General features: G+C 54.4%; 1 protein-coding gene across 1 annotated transcript in view; it reads right to left on the bottom strand.

The window, feature by feature from the left end:
• ARRDC1 (arrestin domain containing 1) overlaps nt 1–10,497 on the bottom strand; it is a 33,836-nt gene extending 23,339 nt beyond the window's left edge. The window contains exon 1 of the mRNA XM_082067572.1: nt 10,297–10,497. Within this exon, the coding sequence (XP_081923698.1) occupies nt 10,297–10,414 (118 nt within the window). The 5' untranslated portion in view covers nt 10,415–10,497. The remainder of the gene's footprint in view (nt 1–10,296) is intronic.
• Nucleotides 10,498–13,832: the final 3,335 nt, after the last annotated feature.

The raw sequence follows: 13,832 nt of genomic DNA, 5'->3' as shown, positions 1-13,832 counted from the left end.
GTGTGTGCCTATAGAAACACGGAGCAGCAAATCTCCGAGTCCTCTCCCAGGCAGGTCAGCCCCCTCCCCTCTTCCATCACTTTCTTGAGAGCAACAGGAAAATGCACATTTTCCAGCTCCTCTCCAAAACCAGCGGTCAACATACATCCCAAGGGAAGAAAGCAAACTCTTGGGCTCCTGTTCAGAACAAACTCCTGTTCAAGCCAAAGGCTTTTCTCCCTGGCAGAGCCGAGAGGTTTATTTATAGCATCACAGAGTTTATCAGCACACCGGCTGCCCTCGGAGGAAGAGGGTCATCTCGAACATCTGGAAAAAAATCCCCGGTTGAGCATGTTTGACAAGCCTGTCCTTGCACACGTTGGGCTGCGGGTGGAAAACGCACCAGCGAACAAGGCCACAGGGGCTACGGGAGGGGGATGGCCACATGCCACGAAGTCTGTGCCTCGGACCTGCCAGTCCTGCTGCCAAAGGCAACCGCAGCTCCTTAGCAACACGCACGAAACGCTGCAGCATCCTTGTGCAGAGCCCGACTGATGGGCTGAACCCGCCCAGCCTGCTACCCCTATTCCCGCCTCACTGCTCACCAAGCACGCTCCAAAAAGGACGCCCCCAGCATCCCTTCTCCAAAACTGCATCTTGGAAACAAAATGGCAAGTTTGGTGGATTTCTTTTAAAGCTTTAGACTGATGTAGATCCCAGTGCTGCTCTTCCAAATAGCCCGGGCAGAGAGGTGGGGAAGAATGGGGTCATTCTGCTTTGAGAGCCCATAAGGGCAGACAAAGTTGCACCCATGGTCTGGCAGGGACATACAGCTACACAATTATTGCCCCCAGCACCATCCCACCCACCCCGGCCTGCCTGCTGGAGCCAAGGCTCCCAACCAACACACCATGGGCTGGGGCAGGCAATACTCCTCGATGGTGGCTTGGGAGGAAGCGGGGAAGGAGAAAGTTGTACCTCAGACTGGTTTTGGGAGCCAAAACTCTTGCCCTGTCCTAAACAGGCGGCAGCAGAACCACTCCACATGCCTGCTGCCACACACAGGGCTGGGGTCGATGATGCCAACCCTCGGGTCTACATGCAAGGACAGCGACCAAGCACCGGCACAGCACCATGAGGGACTGGCCCCTTCCTCCCAAGCCAGGATGGCAGACACAGACACCCCTGAGCACTGTGAACAGCCCAACGAGACACGAGGTACTGCGGGAAACTGAGTGTTTGGCAGAGAGAGGCAGATCTCTCAGCTCGCTACGACTGTCTCCATGCCAGCCACCCACCCCAGCCGCTCCGCCAGCATCCACAGCCTCCGCTCCTAATACCCATCCCTCGGAGTATCGGAGGGGAAACGCGAAGAAGCTGCAGAGGAGCAGAAGGCTGAAGCAGATAGCGGCGGCGTTTCCTGTGGATCTTCAACCCCTCTGGTGTGTGAAGCCAACTTTCAGTCTTCAGAAACTTCTTTCCACTTCTCTGGACAGAAATTCAGAGAGGGTCAGACTTATCTGTTTGGAGAATACTGTGCCTGCCATCTTTTCTAGAGCTGTGCTCAAGATTGGCTTCTGTTTGCCCCATCCATGAGAGAGCAGGCTGCGCTTTTACTAGAATGGGACCGAGCCCCAGACTTGCAGCAAGTCTCACGCTGGCCAAGAGCAGTTCAGCTTGTTACCCAGCAGATCCCAGCAGAAAACGTGCCCTCTCCTCCTCATCCTCCCTTCTGTACAGCCCAGCTCTGGTCTCAGCCCTGTCCTGAGCAGGGGCTGCAGGCTCCCTGCCAGCACCGGCATGGCCGAGCAGAGCAGGCAGCCAGAAACACCTTGTATTTAGGATCTCAGTGAGGTCCAGGCAAGGTTTACTCATGATCCCCTGAATAAGGCAGGTCCTAATTTACTGTCATCCTTCTCAAGGAATCTGCGCAACTTAAACTTGCCCCTGTGAGCCTTGTGCAACCAAAGAGGAAAAAAAAAAGAGCAAGCTATGCTCTTCGAAGCAAAGCAAGGCTGTACATACAGAAGTAGGCAGAACACCCTAATCTTCAGTGTTTGGTCCCGTGGGAGGGGAATGCAGGTCCCCGCTGCCCCGTGTGGCACAGAGCCAGCAGCTCGCCCCGGCTCGCAGGAATGCGGATGGATGCCAGGACCTGCAGCTCTCAACGCTTCAGCCAGCCAGGGACCACAGCCACGCTCCCTTGGGCTGAGAGGAACCTCTTTTTTAATAGCTCACCCAAACTGAAATAGGTTTCCACCCAGCACTTAGCACTGCTTTAGGCCAAAGCAGTTAAGATATTCTGGTAGACTTGAGTTAGCTGTCTAAAAAAAGGAAGAATTGGGCAAGAAACCCCACCGCATTCAACCACACAGAGCTGCAGGTCCCCGGAGGCATTTGCTGGGTGCTTTAAGACCAGCCAGGTCCATGCTGTAACAAACTGCTCTTTCCCAGCAAACCAAGCCAGGCACCTTCTCCCACCTCGCTGGCAGAACAAGCCGCGATTCAACAAGGATCAGACACGGAGGCTGAGCTCTCTGATGTCCTGGGAACACACCTCTGTTTGTGACCACAGCCAGCTCGTCTCTGTTCTTCCCACACCCCGGAGCAGGTTTAACACGCTGTCCCCCCCGACAGCCCCTCTGCCGCAGGAGCATCGTCCCTCCGTGCTGGGTGCTAAAGCTACTGCCAGCAGATCAACAGCCGACTGATCAGGTTTCTCTACTTACCACAAAGAGGTTGATTCACCAGAGCCTACTCCCTTTTCAGGCTCTTTCTAAATAAAGGCTTCAAAGAGTTCTGGAAATTCATGCTTAACAGGCTTACTGTAATTCCAGAGCACAAGGGCTCCTGTGGGCCAGATTCTGTTGCAGGACCAGGTCGCACATTTTCTTCTGAGGTTGTCAGATGTGCTTGTCTAGGGGTTAAGGATACAATAAGTCCTGTTGGGTGATGCTTATTTTGGGAGATCCTCACTGCCACCCAAAACATGGTCTGACACAGATTGCCTGGTCCTCTGAGCGACAGCCAGCCCTGCAGATGCAGTGCAGGTGCTCAGCAGAGGAGCTGATGCTCGTCCATCCCCTCCTGGGGCTCCAGGGATGCTCCTGGGCACAAACTCGCCAGCATTCACTCTTTGTCCTCAGAGAAGAGCACTCACAAAGTCAGCTCAGCTCCCAGCCAGCCAGAAAAAGGCCTGTTCCAGGTTGGACACCCCCCACCACACACACCTGGGGCTGAAAGGATCCAGTACAGACAATATTGCCATAACCAGTTGTCCTGAGCAAGCCTGTGTCTCCAAGGGACTGAGGACTAGAGCAGCAAGTTCAGGACTGCTCAGCCATCCTGGAAACAGCGTTGGTGTGAGGGGTTGCAGCCAACATACAATAAGAGCAGAGCACAGGGGACAAGCAACCATGTGTAACTCTGCATAAACGCTCACCCACCCTGCTGCTCCGCTCCAGGGGCTGAGCTGGCAAGTCAGCAGCTGGAATTTGCTGAGACACCTCCAAGTGATTTAGCACTGCCGCAGCTCCAGGCACAAGCCCGGAGCCAGCTCCCCTTCTCTTAGCGGAGGAGGTTTCAAGCACCTTTTCCTGAAAAGCCTTATTTCTAAGCAGAAAAGCAACCCAGGAACCGGGGCAGGCAGGTTCTCCGGTGGGAGAGATCCCAGCCACCTCGCCTCACCTGCTCCCCACTGAACATCTCGCACACCACCGTGAGCTCTCGAGCGTTGCTTTGAGCTCTCGAGCGTTGCTTTCGTACATCTCGGTTGTCAGGAAATCCCCCTCCCCCAGCCCCAGCGATTTCGGAGAAAGCAGCCAGAATCCACTTCATTTTGCGTAAGAGCTGCTCCTATGATTTTCTTTGATGCCATTCAATGCAAGTAGCTGGATTCTCTATTTATAGCAAGATCATCACTTTGGAAAAATGACTTATGTTCTCGTTATTATCAGAGCACGAGATACATAACAAATCCCCACTATGCCAGGAGTGCTACAAGTTGGTAAGACAGTCCTCACGGTCAGGCTGGACACCTGCAGAGGTCCAAGCAGACAGAATACAGAGCATTTGGGACCGAGAGCTTTTCTCCCTGGAGATGCTGCCTTCTGAGCCAGTTTTACTCAAGTCTTATTGCAGGCAGGATTTGGGATTCAGGCGGGTGTGTTGGGGAGGGATGGACAGCAAACCGCTGCAGCACCGTAACCTCTGGCCTGAGCTGCTGGAGCCAGGACAACTGAGAACACGGTTTCAATCAGCAGGAACAAAGGGTTGGAAGTTATAAGCATTAGCGCTCCAGAAATGATTCATGCTTCTTGGAAACAGCCTTTTTGCTACGGATATCTGGCAAGGTCCAATTTTTAATCAAGATTAAGGTGCTCAAAGGTCAGGGTGTTTCTTAAACTAGGTCTCCAGATAATTCCAGGCTGGCGCTAGCATGCCACCCTCCTCTTGTCAAGGGGGTCAAAAGCAGCATCCATGTCCTCTCTGCCATCATCATCCAGCATCTCAAGGTCCTGATGCACCTGTGGGACTTCGCTGGAGCCATTCATGGCATTGATCACCACTCTGGACGCAGTACCTGATGCTGGATAAAGCGGTACCCAGGCACAGCTACCCACTGGCTGGTGAAAAGCCTCTACCACAAGCTTATTCACAGCAGAACACCCAGCTTGCACTTGCCACTAGCTCCCCACCAGCTGGCTTTAACTGGCCAAAGAGTTAGGGGATGTGAAGTTGTCACGTAAAAGCCATCACAAGGGGACAGAAGCCTACACATCTTTGTGGTCTGAAGCCATTTCACCTCCCGCTTCAGATCCTGGACACAACCCAGGGGCTCAGAGCACGCACAGACAACCGTGCACAAGGCAAAAATCCGCTGACTGGCAGCAGTCTGGTCCTTTGCTCATTTTCTCCTCTCCTAAGCAGTTTGCTCTTCCACACAAGAGATTTGAAGAGTGACAGATTTCGAGAGCAGCACAAAGAGGTAATTAACTTCCATAGCAATCCCTGTTGCCAGACTCTGGAGGTCACAACAGTAGCCTAAAGGCTGTACATTGGATATCTCAGCAATCAGCCCTCAAGAAAAGAGGCACCAAACCAAACCCCAGCCCCCGGCGTGCTTGCCAGGCTGTTTCAGCAGCGCTTGCCCCGACGCCTGGCAGCGCACCTTTCTCTATGCTTTTGCACAAGTGGCAGCAGCCTTGCAGCACAACCCAACCATCCCACGGCCTTTCTTCTCCTGGAAGAGCCCAAGCATCTCATTCTCCAGATGGCAGATGGTCCGCGCGTCCATCCTACTCTTCCTGGCTGTGACAGCCTCTAGCAAGACTTCGCCAAGTCAAGTGGCAGCTACATGGCTTCTACAGATGTACTTCTTCCCAAGGGATGACTTTCAGCAAAAGGTATTGCACAGGCTACAATAGAGAGTGTCCCACACCTCCCCTGGCAGAGGGGCTGGCCTGAGCCGCTGCCCTCCCGGCTGCTCTCCATCACCCGACCTTGCCAGGGATGGGGATCTGCCTCTGGAAAAGAGGGATGGAAACCAACAGACTCCATCCTTCCAGCCGGGGAGCCTCCCTCCTGCCTACCTGCCTGCAGCCCTGAACGACAAGCTCCAGCGCTGCACTGCTCCAGGGAAGGAATAAGCACTCGCACCCCGTTTGTCACACTTGGAAGCAAATCAGACAGACAGAACTCCGCTCCACTTGTTCTCCCATTTTGTTAAACAAGAGATGGGAGGCCGTAGCACGTCTCCTCGCCAAGGAAAACGGCAAACCGAGCTTTTCAGATGAGCACAAGTGGTGCGCGGGCGGGGGGAGCAGCAGAGAGAGGCACACACTGCAGCGACAAGAGACACAAAACAATCTCGTGATTAGTTATTGACTCCAGAGGAGCTGGAGCTCTAGCAACGAGCCAGCCAGGAAAGCAAAAATCCCTCTTTTGTTCCACAGCCTCAGACAGACTTGGCCACACAGCTCCCTGCTGTCTCACTCCAGACAATGAGAAAAGAAAGTTAATCCACTTCCCCATAGCAGGAGCCATCCAGCCTGCCGGAGCCAGGCTGCGGAACGACATATGAGCATTCCTGTGCATCAGCACCAGCCTCGCCGTGTCCTGGTGCCCACCGGCACTAACAGATGCCAGATGGCTTGAGGACCTCGCCGGACACTGCCGGTGTTGCCAGGGATAGTGACAGCTTTGGGTCCAAACTGTGCTCCCCCGCACATCGCACCCCAAGGCAGAGACCAGTTGTGGGGTCCCTTCCGCCTCAATGATGTATTAATATAGGTGCCAAGCACAAAAGTATCAAATCCACCTTTACAGAAGACAAACTTCTGTGTCTGGATAGAGTAAGCTTCAGCCTTACTAACCAGGGACTAAATCCATCCTTTCAACATCACTTTGTCAAGCAGCCCAAACCACAGCCTGTCTGCAGGAACAACATCTTCCTCTGTTTCAGAGGTTAATTGGTGCAGAGGATCGTGGCCAACACAGTCGTTCAGTGTCACCTCTTTCCTCCAGGAAGGGCACAGGTTTCACGCACATCAGAAGCACCTTACAGGTCAGCCAAACCCAAGCTTCTCCCCACTGCCCTCCTAGGGAAACACAAGTCATCTGTTAGTTTGGACACGACTTGGGATTCGAGTGACCTGCTTTTCAATCTCCTCCTTCACCACCAGCTTTCTCGGTTCTCCATTTGAGATGTGAGAATATTTACTACATCTAAGATTAGAGAAGGAAATTATGATTCACAGCTGCTCTGCTCTGCAGAAATGGGAATTATGAACCTGGGTACTTCTAGAGCATGAACAGACGTAGGTACTTGTGTCTGGAGCTTTGTAGTTCAAGGGAGTGATTTTAAAGTCAAGTCATCACTGCATAAACCTAGACAGCTAAATAATAGAGTAGAGAACAGCAAAACGCTGAAATCTGCTCCGGAAAGCACTTGCAGTTTCTTTAGTCTTAGTGACCCAGGAGAGAGGGCTGTTATTTTAACATTACAGCTCTGCCCGCGAGAAGCCTCGCTGAATGGCAGGCAGCACGACTGAAATAATCTGCATGGCCCCTGGACGCCGCAGAGTTGAGAGGAAAGTGCTCCAGAACCCTGGAGCAGCACGAGCCTTTGTTCCCGCTCACTCCTGCCAGCAACCGGCGCTGCCTGCCCTGCTTGGAGAGAACTTATTTCCCTCTTCCTTCCCCCCAAATTAACGCCATCTCCAGCTGTCTCAGCGCCAGCTTCCTGTTAAGATTAATTATTCTTTGTACACCCTTGTTTGATGATTTACCCAGCAGGCCAGGCACAATGATTGGGAGTTCTGCATTCCCATCAGCGCTCTCCCTTGAGGCTCACAAGTTTTCAGGGAAGGACCTTCCCCCCGGCACAGACACGTGTGTCTCCCCAGAAGGTCTATGTGGGTCTCCAAAGGCCAGTTGTCATTTGTGACACTGCCACATGGTCAGCTGAAGATGATGTGCTACTGAACAGCCTTTATTGTTAGTCAGCAGGGCTGGCGAGGAAGCCAGCGTAGGTGGGAGCATTTATGATCCTGAAAGGTGTGTCTCCAGTTACACTTTCCTATGACCCAAGGTTTCTAGTGTGTTTAGCAAGGCAGAAGGAGCTTTGTTTGTTTGCATTGTCCACCTTTCAGAAGCTGCAATTTCCAACAGCCATAAAGCAAGCTACCGTGTGAAGTAGTCATCTGCAGGCTTGTTTGCATCTGCAGTCTCCAAAACCACAACACTGAGAGCCACCAGCACACCAGACTGGTCCAGCTGAGGAGATGGAAAGCACCAAGTCTTGCTGCTGTAGGACAGAGTGCAGCGGGTGAGGACTTCGTGTCTTCTCCTGGGAGCTGTTTGTCAGTCATTGCTGGTCACAGAAGGTATAAGTGTATATACTATATAACACAAACTGATGCCACCTACCTGTCCCCACACCCCAGCAGAAAGCACCAGCACATCAGAGGTTGTCTGATGTCTCTGCTGCTGAGCTCGTGGAGCTCAACAGGGCTGACCAGACCCTTTAAGACCTCTTTCCATAAGTAGTCATCTGCTGTCACACCAAGAAGGATATTTCAGCAGCTACACTAGCCTCCTGCTCTGAAGGAGAGATATTTCCTTCAGGCAGGAGAGGGACCCCATCTGAGAGACCACCAGCCCCAGCGTGGAAGGTTTACACACCAGAGACAGAGCAGCAGGGAGGATACACAGCAAAGAGTCACCTTGTGCTGCTCTGCAGATGTTGGTATCACACCCCAACGTGACTTATTTGGGCAGGTTCAGACACCAGTTATGGAAAGTTTCTGCCCCAGCTGGTGAAGCCAATTCGCAGGGACCTCAGCCCAAAACAGCTGCTCCAGTCACCTCCGCACAGAAGCAGAAGGAACAGCCACACACAGCCCGCCTCAGATTTTGGCTCAGTGCTTCTGCCAGCTCTCCCAGAGCCCTGCTTAACTGCCCAGCTTCTTCCCAAAACCCCTGCATCAGCATCAAACACCAGGCCCAAGAGCAAAACCCCTCCTGGCTTCAGGACCAATACTTACACCTGACCCTGAAGTTTCAGAGTGAAAGCGATGAGGAAGCAGAAAGAAGGTCCAGAACAAAGAGACACCTTCCTCCTCCCCCACAACAACCAGCTGCAGTGCACCGGGAAGCAAAGGAGATCTGGTGTAGGGGAGAACCTGGCAGCTCCTCTCCAAGATGGGAATTGTAGCGGCAACACCAAAGCGTAACCGCAGCCAGCTGGCAGCACCAGGGGCCAGCACAACCGAGCCCTTCGAGGCCAAACACTCTCGTCTCGCCTAAGAGGTGCCATCAGGAGCAGGGGTGGGAGTCAATGGGATGGGCCAAGGACAGAAGTCAGCCACAGTTTGTTATGGACATCTTTGCTGGAAGAAATATTGCTGGGAATACCCTCCGAGGAGAAAAAACACTGGATGTGCAACTGTTTTGCTCAGACAGGAGTTAAACAGGCTACAAGTCTGCACTTGTCCTAGATATTTTTTTTCCTGAGAAAGCTTCCAAAAAGCTATTGCACACAACTGGGAGAGGTGCTTGTGAAAGCAAGATATGAGCGAGCATAGGCACCATCATCCAGGTTGACGTCTCTGTTCAAGAGACTTCACATTTTCCATTGTTTGGTCTTTTTTTTTCCCCCCAATAATTTGTTAGAAAGGAAGAAGCAAGCAAGACAACCTCGGGGAAAACAGCAAATCAGTTTGCATTTCCATGGCACTGAGAACCAAACGAACTTGTAAACCCAAATTACTTCTCTAGGGTGGAGGAGCAAGTTCCCAGTTGGGAAGATCTGAAGCGAGCAGCTCATCTCCCCCCAGTCCACCCCTGTCCCCCCACCCTGACGGGCTGCACCAGCCAGCAACAGGGCCTGGGTCTCACCTGGAGCAACAGCCAGACACGCACCCCAGGCACCCCCCCACCCCCAACACAGCAGACTGCAGGCAGGCACTGACCCTGCCACACACAGGACCTGGACGCCTCCCAAACTGATACTTTCACAACTCAAAACGTTCGAATTCGTTTGAGACGTTACGAAACGGTTGCTCACCGCAGCCTGCGCTCGCAAACCAGCGCTCACCCCTCCTGCTGCGGCAGGTGCAGCCGCCAGCCAGGACATCACATCGCCCGTCTCCTCCTCGCCTCCGCCCACAAAAAACATGTTTCGGTGCCCGGTCAGACCCAGGAGCACCAGGGCCCGGTGTTCGGGGGCCACCAGCGCGGCCATGCCGGGAGCCCAGCGAGGCTGCAGCGCTCCGGGAAGGGCTGGACACGGGGACCAGGCTCCTGTGCCCGCGGTACCACCGCCCTGGGCACCCACCAGCTTCCGAGGCTCCTGTGAAACAAGGAGCTGGTTTGGTTTCGTTTTGTTTGATTGGTTGGTTTGGGTGTTTTTTTTGGGGGGTGGTGGTTTGGGGTTGTTTTTGGTTGTTTGCCTTTTTTTTTTTTTCCTGGGGGGTGTGGATTTTTTGTGGGATGGGAGCAAAAAGTGAGAGGAGGAAATAATCCAGCAGGTTGCTCCCATCAGCCCCGCTCCCCGGCGCCTCACGGCAGCGGCGGCAGGACCGAGGGGCGAGCCCGGAACACCCGCTCCCAGCGCCCGGGGGGGAACCGGCTCCTCCCGCGAACCCCCGGCACCGGCCCCACGGCCGAGGGGACCCCGCACTCCCAGCGCCCCACAGGCCTCCCCGCTACCGCCGCGGCGGAGCCCCGGCCCGGCCCACCCCGGCCCCGCCGCCCGGGGGAGGCGGGCAGGGGGCAGCCCCGGCGCGGGAGGCGGCGGGCAGGCCGCGGGCTCACCTCGGTACTGCAGCGAGCCCGACAGGCGCACGGTGACGGTCCCGGCCAGCGGCTCTCCGGGGCTGTAGACGACGCGGCTCTCACTCAGTCGGATCTCGAACAGCTGCACCTTCCCCATGGTCCAGCGCCGCCCCGACTGGCCCGACCGCTCCGCCGGCAGCGCTACCTGCCGCGCCGGCCGCGCCGTCCCTGCCCCGGCGGGCGGCCCCGCCCCGGCCCGCCCCCTTCCCGCTGAGGGGCCGGGGCGGGCCCTGGGGAAGGGGCGGCCGGTAGGGACGGGCTGTGAGGGACAGGGCTGCTTGTGGAGCCGGGCTGTGGGGGAAGGAGCTGGTTACGGAGCCGGGGTGTTCGGGAAAGGGCCGCTTGTGGGGCCGGGTGTGCTGGGCGGGAAGGAGCGGTTATGGGGCCGGGCTGGGAGGGAAGGAGCCGGCTGCCCTGCCGCGGCGTGGGGCCATCTTGCCTCCCGCTGCTCCTTCTGAGCCGATCTCCTCCTCCTGTAATTCTCCCGGCCCAGCTGTCACCTCCCCCCACCCTCCTAGTTTTATAACTCGAGTCACTTTTAATTATCTAGCGAGAGGTAAATAGAGGGGTCCCGAGTTCTTCTCAGGGTGGCAGAGCCTGGCCCAGGCTGCCCAGGGGGGTTGTGGAGTCTCCTTCTGTGCAGACATTCCAACCCGCCTGGACACCTTCCTGTGTAACCTCATCTGGGTGTTCCTGCTCCATGGGGGGATTGCACTGGATGAGCTTTCCGAGTCCCTTCAACCCCTGACATTCTGTGAGGGGTAGACAGCTGCCCCATGCTCCCTACGGATCAGTGGGGTGAAGGTGCATGACCACCCGGGCACCCAGGGAGCTGGGGGTCAGCAGCACATCACACTGGCTGTGTTCTCCCCCTCAGCGCTGCGTGATTGAATAAAAAACATCTGTAAAACCCACACCAAAGGCAGCGCTGGGGGAAGGCACCTCCCGGCGAGGCCTCCCGGCTGCTGACAAGGAGGCTGCGTACACGTGCAGAATGAGTAAGTGTAAAACGGGCCGTGCATCCGCAGCGCACACCCACCCGGACCCTGCTGGACGGACAGATGTCCTCCCACAGACCTGCAGTGATGGCAGCCTGGGCACACAAGGCTGTGGGACACTCCTCATGGTGCAATGTAAAACCCCTTGAAAAGCACCAAAGGAGTTTGTGTATTCCCAGCGCACAGGGCTCCTGCTGGGAAGCTCTTTCAGGCCCCCCCTCTTCCATGGTGTTTAAAAGCTACTTCTTATTTTTCCAGCCTGTGTGTAGTCACAGGCAACGTACACCCCTGCGGTCTTGTGCCAAGGCTTTCAGCAGCTCATCTCCCGCAGGGCGAGCCCACGGATGCATCCGCACACCGCTCTCCTTGTGCTGCCCTTAGCTTTTGTTTTGCCAGGCTACGCACCCCCCTTTTCTCCAGTCTTTTTTTGTGTAAGATGAGCCTGCAGCTTCTTTTATCAGACTCTGCAGCCTCTTTTCATCTCTGCCAGCAAAACACAAACAAACGGCAGGAGGTGACAGCAACCTGCGCTACAGCAGATTTTACTGATCCGTCTTCCCCCATGGAAAGCGGCTTTGTGTGCTGTTGGGTCCACCCCACTACTGGGTCAGCACTGGCACCCTCGTCACAGAGGGGGACAACTCAGGGTGAAAAATCCCCTTCACCAAAACCAAGCCATTCGTGCTGCGCCGCAGCTCTCCGGACACAAAGGGATTTACGCGCCTTGTTTGCAGAAAAGTTAATTTTAAACACAGTGAAGTTGCTCACCCAAGGTCACAACGTGAATCTAAAGGATTCCTGCGCCAGGAGCCAAACAAAGGCACCCAGGCCGCGGCTGTGCTCGCTGTGGCACAGCTACAGTACTGCAAGACAGCGCGCCGAGACACCAGCGTGGGAGCCCTCTCGTGACATGGCCGGCAGCGATGCCACACCATTCATCCACCTCCCCAACTGTGGCTACACCATGGCCTGCAGTTTGTAAAATGTAACTAGATGGGTATAATTCAATATATTTGATGCCTGCGGCACCAGGGCAGCTGCCATTCCCTGTGCATGAGCCAGGGGTGCTGAGTTCAGGAGGGTTTTACTCATTGGAGCCAAATGTGTCTTTGCATTCCTGCCTCCCTGCTCATCTACATGCGCCCCAGAGTCACCCCTGTTATCTAATTGCGTGCGCAGTCAACAGCACTGAAATTCAGAGTGGGTAAAAAAAGAAGCTAAGGACGTTTAGTAAACTGCAAAAGATTCACTTTCCTGCTATTTTGGACCATTGTTTTTACTTAAAATTGTTTTGAAGGGCTTGTTCTGGTGATGGGAAATCTCACTTCCTCTGGGTTCTGTCTGCTCTCCCTTCCTCCTTTTTCCTGTATGAACGGGAAAATTTTTAAAAAGAGAAAAGAAAAAGAAACATCAAGCCTGGTTTTACAACAAAATTCTCCTTTCAGATGTCACCGTGCTCCCCTGACTTCAAGGAACATGGCATTTCTTGACAAAGAACATAGTAATTTTAAGAAAAGAAAAACCACAAACACATTTATCAATAAAACACTCCCACTGGCACCTGAGCCCTGCTCTGCCTGCAGCACAAATGAGCTTCAGCCACCTGACTGTGCCTCAGTTTCCCCTACACTGAACATGATCATCTCACCCAGCAGGGCCGAGCCGTGACAGGGACCCAGGAGTCCTCGGGGAAGCACCGCGGAAATGCCTGGGAATACCTGAGCCGTGACTGTTAGCGGGTTTAATGACGTGAACGCTTCTGGGTGAGGCAGCAACACATTACCCCCGGGGCAATTTGTAGTTCACTGGATCATTTCCACTTGCTCTGTCGCTTCCGAATACGTGGGTGCTGGGGAGACGGGCCAGCCTTGCAGGGTGCTGCCCAGCACCCTGGGGACGCTCCTGGCCTCCCCTGCTCTCTATCCCCTCCATTACAAGCAGATGAGGAGTCTTTCTCTCAACCCAGGAGTTTTCTCACTTTTGCTATTCCAACCTCTCCCCCATCCTGCTGGGGGGGGCAAGCGAGGGGCTGAGTAGGGGATTTGCTTTCTACTGGGCCAGCCCACTGCACCCTGTAAGGTCCAGCACTGAAACATCTGTGTTGGAGGAAAAGATAAAGCAGCAGCATGGCCAAGAAAGTTGGTTTCTTAAGCTTCCCTTTGACTAAAATACACATATATGAACAGCAAGCCCATGGAGGGCTCACTGCTGATATAGTTACACTATATGCACCACTGCTAACTATTTTATATACCTATATATGTATATAAAATGTACAATACCAGCATATTTATACTACACTTATGTTTATTACCTTTCCAAATCAGTTCCCTGCTTTACTCAACTGATCAGTCAACCACGTCATCCAGTGCTAGCAGCAACGCCAGTGACTCGTTATTGTTGGGCTGGCACCTTTCACCCGTGCACACACAGTGTTGTTCAGCCACACCTGCTGCACACCCGCCCTCTCCTCAGCCAGAGGCCATGGCCAAGGTCCCCGTCTCCTCCGTTCTGTGG

Source organism: Streptopelia decaocto, assembly GCF_964273445.1.
Source record: "Streptopelia decaocto genome assembly, chromosome: 17".
In the NCBI taxonomy this organism is placed as follows: Eukaryota; Metazoa; Chordata; class Aves; order Columbiformes; family Columbidae; genus Streptopelia; species Streptopelia decaocto.
This window is presented reverse-complemented; position numbering and strand designations above follow the sequence as displayed.